Raw genomic sequence first — 22955 nt, 5'->3', positions numbered from 1 at the left:
TTCAGAGAAGCCCTTTAACAGCTCATTTGCTGATATACTACTAGCAGACTTTAGAACTTTGTTGTCTGTCAGCAGAGGTTTCTCAGGCCTGGTCTAGGCTTTTCGTTCGGTTTTGTTAGCTAAATTTATTTACCCAACGCCAATCACCAGGCAAGGCATATCACCTTTAATGGCTCTTTTTAATTTTTTAAACTCTACTCCTCCCTACTCTGACTAACGAGAGGAGTAAGAGGATGTAACAAGTTATCGTTTAGTGGTTAGTGTGGGGTGGTGATGGGGGGGTGTGGGGATGTATCCCAGTGACCTAGTGACACGTGGACCCGCCGCCTGAACCGGGATGCGATGCAGTGGTCAGCAGGAAAAGGGTAAAGAACTTTGAAATTTTCCTGTTTTTTCCAGCTGTTTTGTCTGCTTGCTTGTCTGCAGTTTCCAGCCCAGAGGAGGTGACTGACATTTACCCAGAACCACCACAATTTTTTTTTTCCCCCATCAGGCACATCAATTCAAGTTCAAGGGGCGGGGAGGGGGAGGGGCGGGGGGGAACTATGGGATAGATAAGCTACCCCACAGTGCAACGCTCAGAAATCGCTCGCTAGCCTCGACCCATGGGGACCACACACCGAATTTGTTGTGTGTTGTGTGCGCGCTCGCGATTTTTAAAAAAAAAATTTTTTTAAAAAACCAGTTTATGCAAAAAAAAGTCCGTGAGTGTAGGACGTACCCTCACTGAAGCAATAAGCAGCAGTAACACGCACAATTTGTTATGTATGGTTACAACTTACATTGTAAGTAGGGTGACCAGATGTCCCGATTTTATAGGACAGCCCCGATATTTGGGGCTTTTTCTTTTTTTTTAAATATGGGCTCCTTGCTGTCTGGTCATCCTAACTGTAAGTTTCACAAGTTATCGGAACTTAAAACTGTGCCAATGCAACCTTAATTCATCCCCGTGTATGTTGTGATACAGCCTTCAATGACAAGATTACATGCTATTTTTCCATAGAACCCCCACTTCATTCAGTGCAGAGAACTGATGGTGCTCACTGAATGGACAGCTAGTCAATATTTCTTTTTATCCTCAGAGATTCATTGATTCTAAAGGCCAGAAAGGACAACTGTAATCATCTAGTCTGACTGCCTGTGTAACACAGCCCATAGAATGCCTCCAAAATAATTTGTTTGATATAGAGCATATCTTAGAAAAAACATCAATTTGATTTAAAAATGGCCAGTGATGGAGAATCCACCTCACTGTTAAAAATGTACACCACCTTTCCAGTCCCTTTTCTTTCATTGTATCCCCGTGTTTTATTTACTGCACACCATTCAAATTCAGCACTCAGTTCAGATTTACTCATTACCCCCGGACTATTTTTAGGAAACAAAGCACCTGAGAGCTTCACAAATATTAATGAATTTATCTTTATAAACCTCCTGTGAAATTAGGTGGCATTATCCTCATTTTACAGATGGAGAACTGAACCACAATGTCATATCCAAAACTGTTACAAGTGTCCACTAATTTTGGGTGCCCAACTTAATATGCCTATGGCCTGATTTTTACTGAGTACTTAGGAAATTTTATAGCACTTTATGTTACACAGCACCACTCGAATCAACTTTTTGCAATTATGAGTGCTCAGTGACCCAAACTGGGACAATATCAGAGTCATTTCTTAGGAATATTTTGTACCACATGGTTTCCCTGTTCAGTTTTATATTGTATCCTGACTGAATGCAGAGAGTTAAACCAAAGAAGGCTGTAAAGGGGGGTTGTTAAGGAACCCATGAAGGGCAAAACAATGACAGATTAAGGCAGTCTCTCAGGTACCTGCTTTAAGAAAACTAAAACAATGGCTGGGCCTCAGTTGGGTGGAAGAAGCTACTTTGCTGGAACCATCCAGATAAATATATTTTTCTCTTCCCAAAGCTAGAGCTGATATCAAAAGACTCTCAAGGGTTAAAAGAAGCGCCCTGGTAGACAGGGAGAAACAAAGTAGTCAGCTCTGTGGGAAGCTGACAGAGGCCTGGTCTACACTGGGGGGGGGTTCGAACTAAGGTACGCAAGTTCAGCTATGCGAATAGCGTAGCTGAACTCGAAGTACCTTAGTTCGAAGTACTTATCCGTCCTCATGGCGCGGGATCGAAGTCCGCGGCTCCCCCGTCGACTCCACCACCGCCGTTCGTGGTGGTGGAGTTCCGGAGTCGACGGGAGCGCGTTCGGAGTTCGATATATCGCGTCTAGATGAGACGCGATATATCGAACTCCGAGAAGTCGATCGCTACCCGTCGATCCGGGCGGGTAGTATGGACGTACCCAGAGAGAGAGCCAGAGTCAGCATGCAGCAGGGCTGAGACAGGAGAGCCAGAGTCTGCAGCAAGCAAGCGGTAACATGCAGTACTGGGTTTAAAATGGTGCCAATGGCGCCATGCCTACACTCAAAAGGGGCCCCAGCCTGGCCTGCTCCACTCACACTGCATCCCGAGCCACTGGCTCTTCTCCACCCTCTCTCCTTCTCCAATCACTTGCTCCTCTTGGCCCGCAGGCCCAGGGTTTTTCTCCGCCCCTTGGCCCTGCCCACCAACTCCATGCAATCCCTGGCCCCTCCCCCCGCCCACTACTTGCTCTTCTCAGCTGGTGGACAGCCAGCCAAGGGCTCCTCTCTGCCCCCATCGCAGGTAGCAGAGAGAAGCCCTCAGCTGCTACTGCTCTGGGCCAGTGACCTACTGTCTGCTTCCAGTTCCCTGCGGGTGGAGCCCACCTCTCCCTGGCGCTCTGGAGAAGTGGCAGGCTGGAGAAGTTGGTGGCTGCCCCCCGCCCCACCCAGGAAGAAAATGCCTCCTCCGCCACAGGCAACAGCGCCAGGTAGGCAGGGCTGGGTGGGGCCCCCAGGATGCTCTGTGCTCCCGAGCTTCAGCTGTCTTGCCCTGTAGCATTGTACTGGAAGAGGGGATCCCTGCTCTGTGCTGGCTCAGCAGGACCGGTGAGTGCAGCCAGAGGGCAGGGCTTGGAGAGTGGGTCTCTGGGAAGTCTGTGTTTTGGGGTGCTGGGCTGTGAGGGGTATGTGGGAGAGTGCTGGGCAGTGGGCAAGGTCTGTTTTGGGGTGCTAGGTAGCAGGGGTATGTTGGTGAGCACTGGGTGGTGGGGGAGGTCTGTGTGTGTTGGTTTCCATCCTGTGAAGCCATAGTGACCCTCCCATGGGATATCAGTGGGGTTGTCACCTTTAGATCCACAGCACAGACCTCTCCTACTTGAGCTAGTGGAAGAACAAGTAGCAGTAGTAAGCTGTTATTCTCTATGTAGACCAGTCATTGGCAGGAAATAAAACATTTTGTGAGTGGGTTTCACAGATAATTGTTAGACAGAAGGAAGGTGTTGACTTTGGAATTCTGGATTCTATTGAAGTTTCTGGAGAGAAGTGTACTCTAGTGGATACAGATCCTTCTGTCCCTCCCCAACAACACATACAACACCCAGCTTTGTCCCTTTTTATGCCTCTTCCATCTCCTCTTATCCACTCCCCCAAATGTTTCAAGTTTGGCAAATTACAAGCAACTGACTATGTGGCCTTGTAACAAAGTGTTAGCCAACTTTAATTATAGGTGTTGCTGCCAGCTCTTCCTATAATAAATTGCATTCCATCCCTCATCCTTTGTTTTTCTGCTTTCTATATAGTGCCAGATTCTGTGAGCCATTACTCATCTGAATAACTTCACTGAAGTCAGTGGAATTATCTGTGTACAGGCTTGCAAGACCTGGCCCCTAGACTGAGGGCATTTTCAGGATAGGGCGCTTGTCTTTGGAGGTGTCTATAGACACCTACCAAACTCTTAGCATTATTTTTCACCGGTGCTGGGAAGTGGGAGGATTGTTCTTAAATATCTTAAATGTTCGTGGTAACGGATTTTTCTGTATCAGTTAAAAAGAAATAGGACATATCCTGCACCACACATCTCAACACTCAGGGAAGAACAAATGATTTATTGGTTTTGTTGCATAGCCATCAATGAATCAGATTAACTGTTAAGCACTGTCCACGTGCTCAGTGCGTACATGACATGAAAGATGGCAGTCTCTGCCCCAAGAAGCCTATGTGCAGTATCACGTCTAACTCTATATATTAATCACAATAGGACCTTATACTTAAAAAAGCAGGCCTACACTATACTGCAACAACTGTTATTGGATCTTCACAGTTGAAATGAGACGTTACTGGATGCTTTGAAGTTTTTACTATTAAACAGCTTATGTAAAGTTTGTCCATCAGCCTTTGGTTTCGGGGGGGAAGAAAATATTTTTATGTCCCATTAAAAAGGATGTGTCAAAATATTTGTTTTCAGCAAGGTACAGATGAAGTTGTGCAACTTCATAGTCTACTTGCAACAAGCGTGGAAAATCCCCTTCAGAAACTGCAACCTTAGACAATTTATTTTAAAGGGAGGCTGCCCTGATTACAAATTCCAGCAACAATTAAATAATGTTCAAGTGCTTGACATTGTTGATCTGTTTAATACTACAAGAAGTAAATTTCTGACAGAAACAAACATGTTCAGAGCGGAGATTTTCATTTTGTCCTCAAACACCCTGGTTGTGCTGCCTTTGTGATCTTGTTATGTTTACAAAAGCATTGCACTAGGTTACCACTAATAACAACCCCTCCCCCCTCTCCAATTTATAATCTATATTTTACTGGCAAAACTGGGTTACTTCTTATTCCTCTCCATACACAATGCTCACTCAAGCCAGCTTCCCTAGTTAAGCCAACAACAAAACTGACTCCAGAATCATTAAAGTAGTTAGCAGAGATCAGTGCTACATCCCTTGATTCATGCACCTTATGGCTCTGAGACTACATTCAGAAGACACAGCAACCTTGCTGCCTGTTCCCTGTCCAGAATACATGGACCTCAGAGAGAAAAAGGAGTGAAGGACGATTGGTGAAGTCAACATTTGGAAAACTCCAGCTACTGGTAAATAACTAGTTTTCCTCTTCATGAAAGGATCTCCACCATGCCACAATACAGTACTGGCATAGTTTCTGCATTTAAACAGTAATCACGTTGAATGAACACACAAATACAGAATGCTATCAATTAGATAAGGAAATACTTAGCAGCACAGCTAAATGCAAGATGGAACAAATTCTTTAGCATAAGCAGTCTGCTCCACCTTGCAATTAACTGTGATGCTCGGAGTACCTTTCCCAGACCTGAAGAAGAACTGTGTGTCTCATAAGCTTGTCTCTCTCACCAATAGAAGTTGGTCCGATAAAAAAAAATTACCTCGCCCACCTTGTCTTTTTAATATCCTGGGACCAACACAGCTACAACTACACTGCACATGCTCAGCTAAGGGAGATTCAGTTGTTCTGAAGTCAAGAATGTACAACTACAGTCAAACATCTACCCTGGTGCAAGAGAATCAGATGACTGAAGAAAAAGCCCAGCTAGTAAGTTAGAAATTAGTATTTAGTTATTCAATGAATGTTACCAGCATCTTTTGAACAGTCATCTATCCCCATATTCTTGCTCAGGTATAGCAGTGATCAAAAGAAATCACTCTTGAATATTAATATCTTTGCCATAATGTTTAGCCTCCCCCCAAAATTAGTGTCTTACATAGGAGTTTTCGTAACAATTGACTCTTTAATTTTTTAATTAGTGTGACCTTAAGATTTGAAGCATTAGGGAAAGAATTTCATATTTTACTACTAGACCAGGAACAATTTTGTAACAGACTGACTGTGCATGAGAAGGAAGTCAGAGTGGACAGCATGAACAGGAACTAAGTGACAAGTAAAAGTCTTAGGAAAACATTTTACATTTTTATCAGATTTTTAAAAAAAGATTAAGATTGGTGATCAGTTTATCGGTCACTTATCTTAGACTACATTTCAGGGAGTAGGAGACCTATCCGCTTTCAATTACTCTCTTTAAAACAATTTTTTTTAAAAAGTATTGATTTAAAAAGAACACCATTGTATTATTTTGCATCTGGGCATCAATTGATAATGAAAACCACTGAAGCTGTTTCTATACCCCAAAATAGTAAGTAAATCTATGAAACAGCTGAAAGATGACATGTTGGCAAGTCTGTAAGGGCATCTCATAATGGAAACTTCAAAGGAGTTCTACATCTGTCAGAGGAATACATCTGTGGAAGGAATACATTTTCCAAGAACCAAATACAAATTCTCGTAACAAGTATTCTTTGTGAAATACACAAAAGCTACTGCTTTACACATTCAAAAATGTGCATTGGGAAAGAATTGCATGCACAATGGATTCTAAGATAAAAAGTACACTTTTGAGTGATGTAAGCCTTATAAAGCAATTTAAAAAAATCTCCTAAAGGGACAAAATATAGAAAGTTACCTGAATTGAAAGTGCTGATTCTCGCCTACTAGCAGCTTCCTGGAAAGATGCCAAAGCAACATCATCAGTCTGACGGGTCACCGGGCTGTCAATACTAAGAGATGGATCTGTCCTATGTGACTGCCACGTCTCTTTTCTATAATGAGATTCAGCAGCTTGTTCATCTCCAAAAGCAGCCCAACAACAGCTTTCTTTCTGTTCATCTTCAAAAGCATTCCACTCTGCAGCTTGGTTACAACCAGCTGAACTAAAGTCTGCAAAATCGTCAGAGTCCTGAAAAGCACTGCACTCATCTTGAGGTGTTGGCACTGAATCAAACTCTCCAAATTCACTATTCTTTCCATTTTCCAACTCAGCAAGAGGTGGGACTTCCAAGTCAGAAAGCGTATTGGTAGCTCTATATTCTAATGTCTGATTTAGTTCAGACTGATCTAATTTTTGTTTGTCAACAGTTAACACAATATTTATATCCCTAAACTCACCAAATTTACCACTTGGCTCACTGAAGTGTGCAGATTGTTCAGAAGAGTCTTCTAAACTTAAATCATTCGCTGACTCTTGAGTATCACTAATAAAAGCAGGAGATGCACCACTGACTGTGCCAAAATCACCAAAATCATCTTCATTTGTATCACTACAAGACAGAAATTCAGTGCTACTTTCACCATTCTTTACATCTTCAAAATCACCCAAATCAGTTTCTTCTGCAGGATCACTGGTGGGGTTTTGAATTTTAGTAAAGTTGATACTTTCTGTTTCTGAAGAATCATCAGCCCTAGAAAAATCAAGTTCTTTGCTGTTCCCACTGTCACAATATTTTCGCCTTCCAGTGTTTTCTGCATTTTCAGTAGTGCCTATTGAAATCTCAGTTGTTTGAGGTGTGCTACAAACGATGAAGTCATTATGTTCCAGTGCTGTAGAGTCCTGCTCACAATTACTACCGACTTCATTATCTACTAAATTGGTTTCTGAAATGCAAGCCTGCTCATTTTCAGTGCAAGTCTCTCCTTCATATTCGTAGCTTCTATCTGAAGACTCTTCCTTCATAATACTTTGTTCAGCCACTCTATTTATTATATGGTTTTCCTGTACATTCAGTGCTTCTCTTTCATTAAAAACTTTGCATATTTTATGTCCTGGTTCTTCTAAATGGATTGTTTCATTGTCTGAGAATGCAGCAAAATCTGCAAAATCCTCAGCTGGGCTGGGCACAGAGTCTAAACTTAACTCAGTGCTATGAGTGCTAGTAGTTTTTAGTCCCTTTGAGTCACTGACGCTGTCCAGATCTTCTATTCCCTGAGGATTTACAGAATCCAATGCTGCAAAACCATTTGTTAGAATCTCTAGACATGGGAGTTTCTCACCATTACAAGTGTCTATTTGCTGGTCCTGGCCTGTAACTTTCATATCAGTTCTAATGCCTTCAGAGGAGAAACCCTCTGCTTTTCCCATGTTCTCTTTTTGTTCCCCTATTCTCTTTACATCTTCCAGATTAACATCAAAGGACGTACCTGAAGTTCTAGATTTACATTTTTCTTTGCTGGTTTTAGTTGATATATCAGAGAGTTCTTTAGTGGGTTTAGGAAGTTCTGCAATGCAGTCTTTATCTTTACCATTTTTAACAGAGTTAAAGGTTGCAAGGCTATCTCCATTGTCAGAGTAATCATGAATTGGCATAAAATGGTTTGTGGGTATAAATTCCTCCTTTGAATTACTGTAGTCTGGTGCATCAAAATCAGCAAAACCTACGCCAGAAGTGCCAACACCAGAGAATCCACCAAATTCCCCAAATTCATCATCGTCATCCTCATCAGCACCATTGTCTAGTGGAGGAGGGGAAGAAGAGTACATCCGAATTATTTCTGGTTCCATTGTTTAATTCCTTTTAGAAGGTTAATTTATACCTACAGAGGAAAAAAAGGACATTATTACTTTTCTGACATAAAAACCCTGAAATTTATTATGCAGTTTTATAGTTATACTGTAAAAACGTGAGACTGTTAGTGTGTAATATTTTATTCTGTTTCACATTTCATGTAAAGAAAAAATGATATGAGCAGGGTATGGGCAACATTAGAATAGAGAAACAGTTGTATCCTGCCATCAGATAACGTATTCACAAAATGTGCTACAGATTGCATCACATTTATCTCAGTGCTTTAGACAGGAAGTGTCTAATGTAGCTTTAACAAACCAATTATTAAGAGGAATGGCCACAATGTAGACCTTTGATGGCTGTGAAGGACTTTATAAAGGGAGTAAAAATAGCATGAGTGAAACTTTCTAGTGCCCTTTTTTTTTTTAAAATATATTGTCACAAAAGTCACCACACAGTTAAGAATTCCTGTTAACTGCTGGAGGATTACATCAAGATTTAACACCAAAAAGAACCCCGAAGACATGAAACATATTTGTCTTGACAAGCTAAGGAACTCTCCACAGAGGTGGTCAAAATCGGCTTCAGTGGTTCTTAAGGTCTCTTGGCCTGTGACTCACAAGATGTCCAAAAATACACTTGACTCATCACACCCCACAATCTTTTGGGTGTGTAGAGGATTATGGCAAAATATTAAGCCATTTTATGGGTTGTACATCAAAAAAATGAGGAATTCTCCCCTCTTGCATAGCACTCGCCTCACAAAGATAGCTCCACAGGCTCCTAGCTTTGGAATGGTAGGGGAAAGGGGGAGAGGAGCTGACTGGATAACGAGTGGGAACCTAGAGTTCCTTCTCCTCAAACCCAGGCTTCTGTTGGATTCTACAGCCCATAGGATTTTATAGTTCTCAGCCAGCGTGCACCACTTACTAAGCAACTGCTCCAACTCATTTTCAGGTCACAATCCATCAGCTGAGAACTGCTGCTATAGGTACCATTAAAGCCTAATGCAAAAGTAATCTTTTCATTAAAGTTTATCCACAAAAGCAGAAGCTAGGATGATCTTTAAAATATTCAACTGAAAGCCACTAAACCACAGAAAGGTCCAATTTTTTTTTTAGAAGTCTTGTACTCCACATTTTAGCGTTTTCAGTGCCTAGGTACTATGGTGATTGGGTGCTTTATAAATACCTTAAAATAAATAGATTTGTCATTTAATCTTAAACTGTAAGCTACTTCAGTAAGTTATTTCAAAACAAAATCTCAATCTTTACCTTTAAATGGTTTAAAAAATTCAATATTGCATAAGCTGCAAGTTCCCACTGCGTTTATTGCTATTTACACATGGTTAGCTGTATATGCCATTTAATTTGGTGGGAGACAGGGCTCTTCCTTTAGAATGCAAGTTTCAAAGCAGTCTTTACACTTTACAAAATAGGAGTACTCATGACCATTGTTCAACGTAGGTACTGGAGCTGTACATACACTGTAATATTTATTTCCTGTACAAAAATGGCTATCTTGAAATGTGCCAGACAAGAATGGACTTTGGGGCCAATATGTGTTAGATCAAATTCCTGGGGAATGGGTAATGCCCTGACTTTGGTTATGAAAACAAAACACAACACAACACAAAAACACAAAACGAAAACACATTCTGAAGCTACATCATGAGGAGAGGGCCATCAACTGGTGATTACATGTGACTGGAGACCAAAGGCCCAAACTATATAATCAAATGGTAGATCTGCCCAGCCTAGGGTCTGGTTCCTGATCTTAAGACTGATGTGAACTTAGTAACCACTGGAAAAACCCAGTTGTGGGGTCTGAAGGACTGAGGCATACTAAAACCCTATGTTGGAGCTGAGGGTGACCATGAGCTGTTGAGCATGTGTGTAGGTTATTTTATTTTTTATATGCTTTCTCTGTAATGTTTTACCTTAAGAATAAATGTGCATGGCAGCTTGTAACTGCCAGCAATACACTGGCCATGGCCCTCGGAGAGAAAGCAAAGCACAGGCATTGGCCTTTTAGGAAGACTGGTTTGCTGGAGATATCAGAGTATAGGTCGGGGAGCTGCGCAGCCTTAAAACCCTCAGTTAAAAGGGAGTGAGATGCAGGCATCCACGAAGTAGAGGTGATGGTTGGGAGTCAGAAATCTTTAAGTGGGTCCCCTCAAGGGGAACACACAGGTGCCATTACCCTGAAAACGTGACAACACTGCAAACCTCAATAGTAATTTTCCATCACATTATTTCAGGGTTTAATATTTGTTACAAAAGTTACTGGAGCAGCAGCAAACTAAACCCAATGCTACCTATGTGTACTGTAAGTCTCCTTCCCCCTCCACGCCAAGCCATCCAGAGTCAGATCTGTAATGCTCGCTTTCTTTAAAAAAACCACCCAAAATGACTACCAAAATGGCATAACTGCAACAAAGAACATTTACAACATCAGTTTCAAGGGTCCAAGGATTTACTGAAGTAAAAATACTCTTAAAATATTTACGTTAAGCTTTAAAAATACCACCCAAACAGTTCTGCAAAACTTTTTTTAAATTATATATTGTAATGTAGATTGGCATAAACTGTGCTGACATTCTATCTTTCAGTTATCTTGAAACTGAAGTGCCCTAGCCCTAGGAGATCCAAGTAATCTTTAGATTTTCAGTAAACTGTTTTTAAAAAGCTAGTTTACTAGCTATTTCTCCACTTCTTTGAATCCATTCTGGATAATCAGATTGTACTAAAATTGTTTCTATAAAGGAATAATCATCAGGTCAAGAAAGCGTATTATGAAAGTCATTTAAACAAGTTTTATGAAACAGACCAATGGCAATTCTGGCAGTTTTATCACTTCATGCTTTCTGCTCACTGAATTTTCAGTAAGCAGCTAAATCCCTTTACAGTACAATACAGCAAAGTCAGTCCATCAAGCTAGAACATCTATAACCGGAACGAGTTAGATGTGTATGTACCACTGTGCCTTTCATACGTTTTTATCCCAAACTAGCAAAACAGGAATAAAACTGCTAGAGCATGGAAGATAGTTGAAGTGCTGATGTTTATATTTTGTAGGAAAATCCACAGTATGGATTTGATTTATCTGGCCCCAATATGGGGTGGCTCTTTCTTAAAAGGAAGAAACTCACATCATCTCACTCAGCAGGACATATTTCAGTCTTCTGGTGCAGGTGGGGGAAAATGCCATTATTATACAGAAATTGGTGTGGAGTTTTTTGTTTTTTAAGAAAGTCAGTATGCTGTGGGAAACTTAGATTTTTCAAACTTTCCTCTCTAAATAGGTAGAAACTGGAAGTTAGAGTCTGCAGAAGCAGCATGCTCAGCATAGGGGATGGATGGGAGAGGGTTACAGTCTCTCATAAATATAACCTCCACTGATTAGTTAAAGAAGCATTGAACATACTGTCTGAAGGAAAACCTATAGGATGCTGTCCCCTAATACCCACAGAGACAAAGGACTTATCTACACTACAAAATTAGGTTTACACCATTTAGGTCAACCTACAGCCACCGCAATAATTCAATCAGCTGTTGGTGTCCACACTACTCTCCTCACCAAGAGCGCTTGCATGGACTGAAGTGGAGCACTGTGGGGCACTGACAGTCCCACGGGGCTCACAGCTTGAGCCCCTCACCTGCCCCAGGGCGACAGCCTGAGCTGTGAGCCCGGCACCAGCTCAATTTCACAGCATGGAGCCTACTAGCAGGCTTCTCAATGTCAGGGCTGTCCCTGCTCCCAGCAACCTGGCGCTCACAGCTGGAGCGTGAAACTGACAATTTCACTGCTGGTAGTTATGTGGCTGTAGCAGGCCAGTTACTTTAACCACTTACAAAGGTTTGGCCTGCACTACAGTTAGGTCTACCTAAAGCAGCTTACGTTGACCTAATTATGTCAGTGTCTACACTAGAGTGCTGCTTCTGCCAAAGTAAGTGGCCTGCTACACTGACATAAGTTTAGACTTGAAATTAGACGAAGATTTCTAACCATTAGAGGAGTGAAGTTCTGAAACAGCCTTCCAAGGGGAGTAGTGGGGGCAAAAGACATATCTGGCTTTAAGACTAAGCTTGATAAGTTTATGGAGGGGATGGTATGATGGGATAGCCTAATTTTGGCAATTAATTTGGCAATTGATCTTTATCAGCAGGTAAGTATGCCCAGTGGTCTGCGATGGGATGTTAGATGGGATGGGATCTGAGTTACTACAGGGAATTCTTTCCTGGGTGTCTGGCTGGTGAATCTTGCCCACATGCTCAGGGTTTAACTGATAGCCATATTTGGGGTCGGGAAAGAATTTTCCTCCAGGGCAGATTGGCAGAGGCCCTGGAGGTTTTTCGCCTCCCTCTGCAGCATGGGGCATGGGTCACTTGCTGGAGGATTCTCTGCACCTTGAGGTCTTCAAACCACAATTGGAGGACTTCAATAACTCAGACACAGGTTAGGGGTTTGTTACAGGAGTGGATGGGTGAGATTCTGTGGCCTGCATTGTGCAGGAGGTCAGACTAGATGATCATAATGGTCCCTTCTGACCTTAAAGTCTATGAGTCTATAAGTGCTGTCTCTCTCATGGAGGTGGAGTTAATGTCGGTGGAGTTAGGGATAGATGCTTTGCCTTTGTAGACACTGTTACTTACACTGGCTGTTGGCTGTCATACTTATCAGTTTCACAGCTGTCACTGCCTCCCCTCCACAGCCCCTCACTTACAGCTGGAGCCGTGAAACTGACAAGAATGTTAACTTCCATGAGGGGTAGGCTTCCTGATGTAAAACTGAACCCCAGGTGGGGTTCACAGCTCAGGCTGTCACACCAGGGGGGTGGAGGGCTCCAGCTATGGGCCCCACACAGCTGTCAGTGTCCCACACCCGGCTGTCAGTACCCCACAACATTCCACTTCAGTCTGTGCAAGTGCTTCTGGTGAGGACATGCACCACTGGCAGAAGGAGGGTAGCGTGGACACCAACAGCTGATTGAATTACTGCAGTGGCTGTAGGTCGACCTAATTCTGTAGTGTAGACAAGCCCCTGGTTTTAAGTAAGGTTTAAAATACATAGGAGAACAACTGCTGAGGGCATGTCTACACTACAAACTTAAGTCCTATACAGGTCAACTTACAGCCACCGCAACAATTACTGGTTCATGTCCCCACTGCCCTCTTTCTGTCAGTGGTGCACGTGCTCACCAGGAGCACTTCCACTGACTTAAGAGGGGCAGTGTGGGAGCCTGAGAGCCAGGGCTGTCAGTTCCACATGCAGCTCCCTGCTGGGAGCCTGGCAGCTGTCTGGATTCTCAGCTCCCCACTGCACTGGGAGTTTGGAGTGAGGAGCGCGGTGTGCACAGCCCAGCTCAGAGCAGGGAGCCCACTCTGCACAGCTTGGCTCACAGTGGGGAGCCCCCCACCCACCTTGGGGTGCCAGACCACTTTCTTTTCAATTTCAGGGCTCCAGCATGGATGAATGATAGCCAACAGACCATGTAAGTAACCTGCAGTGTCTACACCGATACTGCTTTGACCTAACTACACCGACACAAGCCTACGCCTCTTGTGGAGGTGGACTTATTATGCTGATGTAGTAGGGCACTTACATGGGTGGGAGGAAGGCTGTAGCGTGTACACTGACATAATTAGGTTGACATAAGCTGCCTTAAATTGACATAACTTTGTAATGTAGACCAAGCCTGAGTGATCCGAGGGCTGCCATCCCTCTCTTGGCCCAACCAACCACTGGACTCAAACTGGAAGGAAAAGTGCACAAAATATTTTAATTAAATATTCAGTTTTTAGTAAAGACAAGTTTCTAAAAAGCCACATCAGAACATTTAATGTCATATGTTTCACACTTTTCTTTAAAAACAGAACAATAACTGATATTCATTAAGTTCTTGTCTCTTCTAAAGGCAATGTAATGTAAATAATACAATTCTGAGTATTTTAAAATATGGCATTTTCTACACACGGTTTTTAAGAATAGCTATTTGGCTTCATAACCCTTCTCCCCAAAAAATTAAAGCCTTGAGTGTCATTTCAGACCTGAATTTTGCTCTACCTTAAGATTATTACAAACTCAAGGGAGACTTAAAAGGTTATGAAAGCAAACAGTGAAGACAGTCTTACAGTCATTTAGATCAGTGGTTTTCAAATGTTTTTTTCTGGGGACCCAGTTGAAGAGAATTGTTAGGGTGAACAGACAGCAAGTGTGAAAAATCAGGACAGGAAGTGGGGGATAATAGGAGCCTATATAAGAAAAAGCCCCAAATATCAGGACTGTCCCTATCAAATAGGGACATCTGGTCACCCTAAGAATTGTTGATGCCCATGACCCAACGGAGCTGGGGATGAAGGGTTTGGGGTATGGGAGGGGCTCGGGGCTGGGGCAAAGGGTTGGGGTTTGAGGTTGAGGGCTGCAGGGTGGGGCCCGGAATGAGAGGTTCAGGGTGTGGGAGGGGGCTCTGGGCTGGGGGTTTGGGTGTGGGAGGGGGGTCAGAGCTCTGGGGTGGGGTCAGGGATGAGGGGTTTGGGGTGCAGGAGGGGCTCTGGGTTTGGGGGGCTCAGAGCTGGGGCAGGGGTGCAGGAGGGGGTCAGGGCTCTGGGCTTGGGCCAGGGATGAGAGGTTTGGGGTGCAGGAAGGGGTTCCAAGTTGGGGGGCTCAGGGCTAGGGCAGGGGATTGGGGCGCAGACTTACCTCCAGCGGCTCCTGGTCAGCAGTGCAGCTGGGGTGCAGAGGCAGGCTTCCTGCCTGTCTTGACACCGTAGACCGCACTGCGCCCCAGAAACGGCCAGCAACAGGCCTGGCTCTTAGGAGGAGGTGCGCAAATGGCTTCATGTGACTCTCACCTGCAGGCACTGCCCTCCCCAGCTCCCATTGGGCAGTAACTGGCCAATGGGAGTGTGGAGCCGGTGCTTGGGCAACGTGTGGAGCTCCGTGACCCCCCACCTCCCCCCGCCTAGAAGCTGGACCCGCTGCTGGCCGCTTCCGGGGTGAGGATGGTGTCGGAAAAGGTAGGCTCTAGCCTACCTTAGCACCGCCGACAGGACTTTTAACCTCCCGGTCGACAGTGCTGACCTGAGCAAGGCGACCCAGTGCCTTACATGCCATGACCCAGTACTGTACTGGGTCGCGACCCATGGTTTGAAAAACACTGATTTAGATAATATCTACCACTAAACAAACAACCACTAGCTTTTTATACCATAAGAACAAACAGTTTTTCACCTCTGGTTGTGGCTCTGAAGTAGCAGTTAAGAATGACCTTAAAAAGGTGGAGAAAGTTTGATTTTTTTTTTTAAAAAATACATAAATAACTTTGTAGCCTTAAGTTTACTTTTTGGCTTTCTAACCTCCAGTGAAAACAGGGAAAACAAGATTCGCTATTCCTGATATTTCTGCAAGTTAAAAAAAAAAATCCAAGCAGACAATTCTTTAAACATTTCTTTGATAAATGTGTATTTTGTCTTTCCTTTTAATCAGAAAGTAGTAATAAAAGGGCACACAAACCCCTAACTTATTTCTTTACATTTCACCTTTAACAGAACACAACCCCCAGAGTGGTGCTACCTTCAGTAATGTTGTATGTGACCAAATCACTATGTTTTTGAATAACAAAAGGATTAGAAATGTTCAGCTCTGACTGAAAAGGGAAGTGGGAGGCAGGAGAGATGGAGATGGGAGGGGATGGGACAAAATTTATTTTTCCCCCCAAAATTTAATAAAATACATTAGAATAGATATTGATAGCCCTAACAAGCATGTGGTGTATTGTGAAGTGTAGGTAGCTATGTTAGTTCAGTAATAAAACAAGTCTGGTTTGCTCTTCTCATTCAAGAGGCCATCAAGTTTTTAAAGAGCTGTAAAGGTCCCAGGAAAACAGTACCTTATACAATTCAATGGCCCATCGGGTTGGCAGAGAAGCAGCAAAGGGCTGAGAAGTGGGTACCATCTGCATCATCGGGTACATGGATATAAACAAAGGGAGGGAAAATAAATGACTGGGGGAGAAAGGTAATTAGAGAAACTTTCTAGTTTATGCAAGATATGGGCCAATGTCTTGCTAACGTTTTTCCTGCAAACTTTAGTCAATTTGGTGACATTTAAAAAAAAAATGTCCAGAGATTCCACAAAACATTGACTGTACACAATCTGAGCCTGAGACAACTACATTTTCAATAGCAAAAGGTTAAACCCCTTGTGCTGCTATTTCAAATTTTCTATGTTAATTGAAAGATGCACCAAAATTAATCCTCAAAAGATTAGAGTCAGAAGCCTTGCTTAAACTTGAAAGCTTTTTGTTTAGAAAACATTCTGCCTAGAGTATATCTATTTTGCACTATCACCACATGTGGATAATTTGCCTTTTTTAAATTCAGGGAATTGCATGAAATCAGATTCACTGTTCCTGCTGCTTATACGTCATATGAATTCAATCCTTTCAAAAACCACATTTATCTCCACAGCTAGTAAAACTGTGATGTCAAACACCAAGGATTAGGATTTCAGGTGAGAAATGAACAGCAAAAACCAATGAATTTAAAAGAAACAGTTCTTATTTCTAGACAATGTCCCTACCAAAGATGATTTTACGTGTATATATAGTGTTTATCTCAAAGCTTTTAAAAAACGAAACAGGGATCACTTAATCCACCACTAAAATGGAATAAAATAGATCAACTGTTTAGTAATTAGTACACAGCAACAGAATATAACTGTTTAAAGCATAGATCCTTCAACAGGATCTGCAAATGATTTTAAATGGTCAAGGCTTGAGAAATGTCGTTACGGTGCAATCATAACTTTGCCAATTTGCATCTTGCCTTAGTGTTTGTATGTTTAACTTTATAATCTAGCCCCATGTAAAATAAATGTATTTTAAAAAATAATCTAACTGCATATTCAACTACATACATGTATATCATGTGACTTATTTGGAAGCTCTGATGTTTGAGATCACACATATGTGTTTCAATTGTAACAAACAGAGAAGAGCTAGGGTTACCATACATCCGTTTTTCCCCGGATATTGCCTCTTTATTAAGCCTCTATCCAGGTGGATTTTTCAAACAACAGGCAATGTCCGAGATTTTTTTCGGAGCAGACGCTGGAGCTCAGAAAGAGCCCTGACTGGTCCACTTTCTGATTGGCCCCTCCCCTGCATTGGCAGCTCATTTGTCCATTCCTTGCAGCCACAGCTGCCGGATCCCGCCTACCCAGGCCCCAGCTCCCAACCCATGGGAGGGGGTCTTGCATGGAGGCACTGAGGGACGGCTGTCACTGTGTCTTGGGCTTATGCCAGCCACCCTGCAACTGTTACAGGGAGTGAAACTATCCCCCACCCTCTAGTAAGTACCCTTGATGCAGGTACCTCCCGACTGTTCTCTTCTCCCTCTCCCTCCAACTCCTCCCGCCCTCCCACCTCCGGCAGTGTCCTCTTTTTGAGAATGTGAAATATGGTAACCCTAAGTAGAGCTACATGCATACATAGTATATACTAATGCACAGGGGCATAAGAAAGGTGCATCACTATACATAAAAGGATAAATCAGTTTTTTTCAAGAATTTGAAGAGAAAGTATATTAAATTAAAAACTCAGTGGAAAAATCATGCCATTTTTTTCTAAGGTTGGCTAACTCAAATGGCAAAAATTGAATTTGATGACACTTTTCAATTTAAGAGATGGCAATACTATCAACTCTCACTATGAAATGGAAACAAGCATTAGAATTTTCAGCCCATAGGCTAAATTTCTTTAAAAATTCAGAATCTAAAAGAGAGGAGGATTTACAGTGACAGCTTTCCCCTCCCAAGCCATAAACTATTGAAGTGAATCTACTGTCATTCACTCAGACATTAACATTCTGTAAAATCTGTGGCTTTTCAGCATGACAGCTTTCTTCATTAATTCCTTTAGTTGTTAATCCCTGCTTTTGTCTGACATCTCAAATGGAGTCTAAGAGCTAGAATTGTGGGTTTATCTTTTGTGATAGCGAATTCTATTCTCAGTTTAAACATCTTCTGAGTCACACTCTAGGACAGTGGCTCTCAATCTTTCCAGACTACCGTACCCCTTTCAGGGGTCTGATTTGTGTTGTGTGCTCCCAAGTTTCACCTCCCTTTAAAAACTACTTGCTTACAAAATCGGACATACAAATACAAAAGTGTCACAGCACACTATTACTGAAAAATTGATTACTTTCTTTTTTACCGTATAATTATAAAATGAATCAACTGGAATATTGTACTTACGTTTCCAAATTTAATATATAAAGCAGTATAAACAAATCGTTGTCTGTGTCCCATTTTAGCTTGTACTGACTTCTCTAGTGCTTTTTATGTAGCCTGTTGTAAAACTAGGCAAATATCTAGATGAGTTGATGTACTGCATGGAAGACCTCTGCATACCCCTGGTTGAAAACCACTACCTATACAATCTGGCAAAACAGGTATTCCATCTATCTTTCTGTGGGGTTTGTGTCCACCCAATTAGAGCCATTTAGACACACATGTGCCTTGGTTAACTCCTTGAGAGAAATATATAAAATTATCCCACCCTACCCTTAGAGAAGATGGCTCTGAAATAGAAGTTTAGAAGAGCTTTTTCCAAGATCCAATAATTTGAAAATTCTGGAAACATGAACCCATGAACAGAGCTTTACTGCAATTGGTTTAAAATAAGGATGGATTATTTTCTGTGTACCACTGTGTGAGAGAGAATGTAAGGGAGGCAATTATTTCCATGGGTTGAAGCTTGTACTAACCTGGATTTCTGGCAGTAGAGTTAATTTTTTTTTTTTAATGTGAGGTAATGGAATGTGCCCTTGACTGTTCACCTCTAAACTGTTTGCTTGGACACTTCCACAAACTCACTTTTAGAATGATACTTAGATATATCAGAGAGATCAGGTTCTTCTCAATACAAAATGTATCTTCAACAATAGTTATCCTCCTTCTGAGCAGCTCCAATTCTTTTTTGTACTCAAAGTCAGAAAAATTGAAAGATCATGCCCAATATTGCTACAGTAAGTGAACTGGATTGAAGACTCACATTCCTATCCTCCCCTATAGAGTGTGAATTTTATCTTCCAATGCCTATTCAGACATATACTGAAGAAAAACATTAACTGTCATTAGTGATCTTTCCATATCCATATGATTATAAAAAGCAGTTGTTATATCACAAGCATCATGCATACATTTTTGTTCTAAGTCTTATCTCAGTCTCCAACAAGAAGAGGCAACTGACTTCCCTATGTACACATGCAACTCCCTGAGCGACGTAAGTTACTTAAGCGCCAGTGTAGACAGAGCTTCTCCCACGGACATAGCTACTGCTGCTAGCAGGGGCTGGAGGAAATAAGTCGACAGGAGAGCTCTCTCCCTTCTGCTCACAGCATCTGCACTAACAGCGCTACAGTGGCACAGCTGCGCCACTGTAAGCTCTGTAGTGTAACCATAGCCTAAGAGGAGTGGACTGTTTGGACTATGATGAGGAGTCTAGTTCTCCCTTCTCAACAACCACAGCTTCTGTGTTAAAAGAAGAGGACTGTATTTCCATTTGAATTACATAAAGCTTATTTTGATCCACAAAGGTCAGTGTTGAGTGATGAAAGTCACAGTTTCTCCCAGAGCTGACCTAAGCTAAGTTTTAAAAACAAAATTGGTTTGGGCCATATTCAGTATAATCTATAATGTTTTGCTTTATATATGTATAATTCAAATGGAAATACAATCCTCTTCTTTAAACACACAAGCTGTGGTTGTTGAGAAGGGAGAACTAGGACTCCTCATCAGACAGACAGACAGACTCCACTATTGCTTCATGAAGTGCAAGAATATATGTTTGGAGAACCCGTACAAAGAGCTCGTTTTCCATGAGGACCATTAAAACCTGCAAACTTACCTCTTAGGCAGGTCCATTACTGTCTTTCACCTATCATTCAAAAGAATTTTTATGCCAAGCTTACTTTCTTGTTACATGACTTGTTGCAAACTGGTTTCAAATTTTCAACTTGTAACTTTATATTTCAATGTCTATCAATTATAAAGGCATTGGAACTACTGACAAACTTACTGCTATTGAAAGGATTCACTGACAACACTATGCAAATGAACATTCGTATTTTATTTTAAAGGCAAACAAGAGCAATAATTCTGAATATTTAATTTTGATTAAGGTGAGTTATGTTATACCAGCTCTTAGTTTCATCAGTTTCTAAATAAAAAATACGAAAGTATATACATCTCAAGAAATTTAATCTGAAATACAAATATTCAATGGGAGAGTGAAAACTGGAAAGCAATAATGCTGAAAGAGGCCAGAAAGTGACAGATGACTGGTCTGAGTGGTTCAATGGACTAAAGGCTTGTCTTCACTACCGGGGTAAAATCAACCTAAATTACACTATTCCAGCTATGTGAATAACGTAGCTGGAGTCGACGTAGCTTAGGTTGACTTACCCTAGTGTCTTCACTGTGCTGTGTCGACAGGAGACGCTCTCCGGTCGACTTCCTTTACTCTTCTCGGAGAGCTGGAGTACCAGGGTCGACCGGAGAGTGCTCTGCCATCAATTTAGTGGGTCTTCACTAGACCCGCTAAATCAATCCCTGCTGCATCGACTGCAGCAGTGTCAGTCTCCCTGTATTGGGGACCAGCCCTAAGCATGGGTTTGGGAAGTCCCATTTCCAAATTCAGTTCTGCCAGCGACTGTCTCTCGGGGGGGTAGAATATTCACACCCTGAGTGACAAATTTTGCGGACAGACTGTAGTGTAGACATACCCTCAGATAATTCACAAACTCTAAGAGCCAAATTCAGAGGTGATTTTTAAGATGGTATAAGACAGACATCCTTAGATACCTCCAACCATTCTAGAAGCACTTAACACTGCGTGAGCATAAAGGGAGTGGGAGTTTGTGTAATTTACATGTTCTACCAACTACTTGGAAATGAAGAAAGTGTAAATTAAAGTAGACCATCCCTTGCTTTAAATTTACACATTCATATACTGTTCCCTTAGTTACTTCTCGTTCCTTGGTTTGAGAGTTACACCAATTTAGACACCTTTATATTTAAACAGTGGGCCAAATTCATAGGCAATGTGTAGGAGGCAGGTGGGGGCAGTATACACATTGGGCAGGCTGGAAAACAAAGCATAAGTTACATCAACATCAACTTCCACAGACCTCCTTCTAAGGGCATGTCTATATTAGAAACTATGACGACCTATGTTAGGTCGACTTACAACCAACGCAGTACAGCACAGACCTGCCATGTACTTGCTGCAGCTGGGGGACAAGAGCCCCTCCCTCAGCCCGGCCTAGGCCCACCAGAGCTGCCGGGGAGAGGAGCCCCTCCCTCAGCCCACCGCAGCCCTCCTGGGGCTGCCGCAGAAAGGCACCTCTCCCCCTGCCCCGAGCTGCTGCGGTGAGAGAGGGCTGGGGGGAGTCCTCTCTCCCCAGCGCAGCCCCAGGGCACCCTGCACCCCAAACCCCTCATCCCCAGCCCCACCCCAGAGCCCACACCCCAAACCTCTGCCCCAGCCCCCTCCCACACCTCAAACCCCTCTTCCCGACACACCTCAGAGCCCACACCCCCCTGCACCCCAACCCTCAGCCCTCTCCCACACTCTGAACCCCTCACCACCCCTGAACCACATGAAATTTTGTTATGTGCACCAATATGTCACCCATCACCTCCATATTGGTGCGCACAACAAAATTTATTCCGCACATAGACATAAAAAATTAGAGGGAACACTGCACTTTACCCTCCTTTTGTTGGTGGTGCGTCTCTCACCAGGAGTTCTTCCACCAACTTAAGAGGGGCAGTATGGGGGCAGAGAGCCTGGGCTCTCAACACCACATGCTGCTTCCCACCACCGGAAACCCAGCTGCCTCCTGGAGCTCTCGGCTCCCTGTCACAGTTGGGCTCCCAGCTGCGAGCTCCGTGCCTGGAGTCCGGGTGGCTCCTGGGAGCCTCTGAAGCCACTGGGCTCCCTGTGTGGAGCCAGCAACCTCCAGACAGCTGGTGGGGAGCTCAGCGACTACTCTAAAGCTCCTGGCTCCCTGCAGGGAGCCCAGCTGCGGTGGGGAGCAGGAGCTTCCAGGCAGCACCAAGGACTCCCCGCAGTGGGGAGCCCAGAGCCTCTGGGCAGCACCAAGGCTCCCCATGGTGCAAGTGCAGCCCAGCTCAGAGCCAGGAGCCCAGGCAGCAGCTGGGCTGGGAGCCAGGGAGCAGCCAGACTGAGTGGGGTGGATGCAGCATGGCTGGGAATGGGGAGTCCAGACAGGCAACAGACTCTAGCTGGAGCCCCACACCTGCCCCGTGACAGCCCGGCTTTGTCAACTACACAGCTACAGCTTGTTTGTAATGTGACATGGCAGGAAAAAAGGACCAATGTAATTTTGGGAAACGTACACAGAGGCAGCAAGGGTTTACCTCCTTTTCTATGTAGCTCTTGAAACAATACTCAAAATAGCGTGCTCAGTTCTGAGCATCCAATTTCAGAGGCAGGCTGTAGAAGACCTACAAAATTAGGAGGCCAGGGATTGATTAATAAGGAAAGAAAAGAGCTAAAGGGGAGAAATATTTAAAGGTGTAAATATCAAGGAAGGAGATAACTATTTAAAATGGTAAAAAAGTTTAATTACAAGTAGCTGGAAGAAGTTAAGTGAAAAACTGAAGGTGATTAGCA

General features: G+C 43.0%; 1 protein-coding gene across 6 annotated transcripts in view; it reads right to left on the bottom strand.

Annotated features, from left to right (window-relative positions):
* AFTPH (aftiphilin) overlaps positions 1–22955 on the bottom strand; it is a 63699-nt gene that overhangs the window by 35725 nt on the left and 5019 nt on the right. For all 6 annotated transcript variants that reach the window (XM_039530110.1, XM_039530109.1, XM_039530113.1 and 3 more), the window contains one exon: positions 6376–8279. In XM_039530110.1, coding sequence (XP_039386044.1) covers positions 6376–8247 — 1872 coding nt within the window. In that variant the 5' untranslated portion in view covers positions 8248–8279. The remainder of the gene's footprint in view (positions 1–6375; positions 8280–22955) is intronic.

Source organism: Mauremys reevesii, linkage group 3, assembly GCF_016161935.1.
Source record: "Mauremys reevesii isolate NIE-2019 linkage group 3, ASM1616193v1, whole genome shotgun sequence".
Lineage (NCBI taxonomy): Eukaryota > Metazoa > Chordata > Testudines > Geoemydidae > Mauremys > Mauremys reevesii.
Note: the sequence above shows the minus strand (reverse complement) of the source record. Positions and strands in the feature narration are given on the sequence as shown.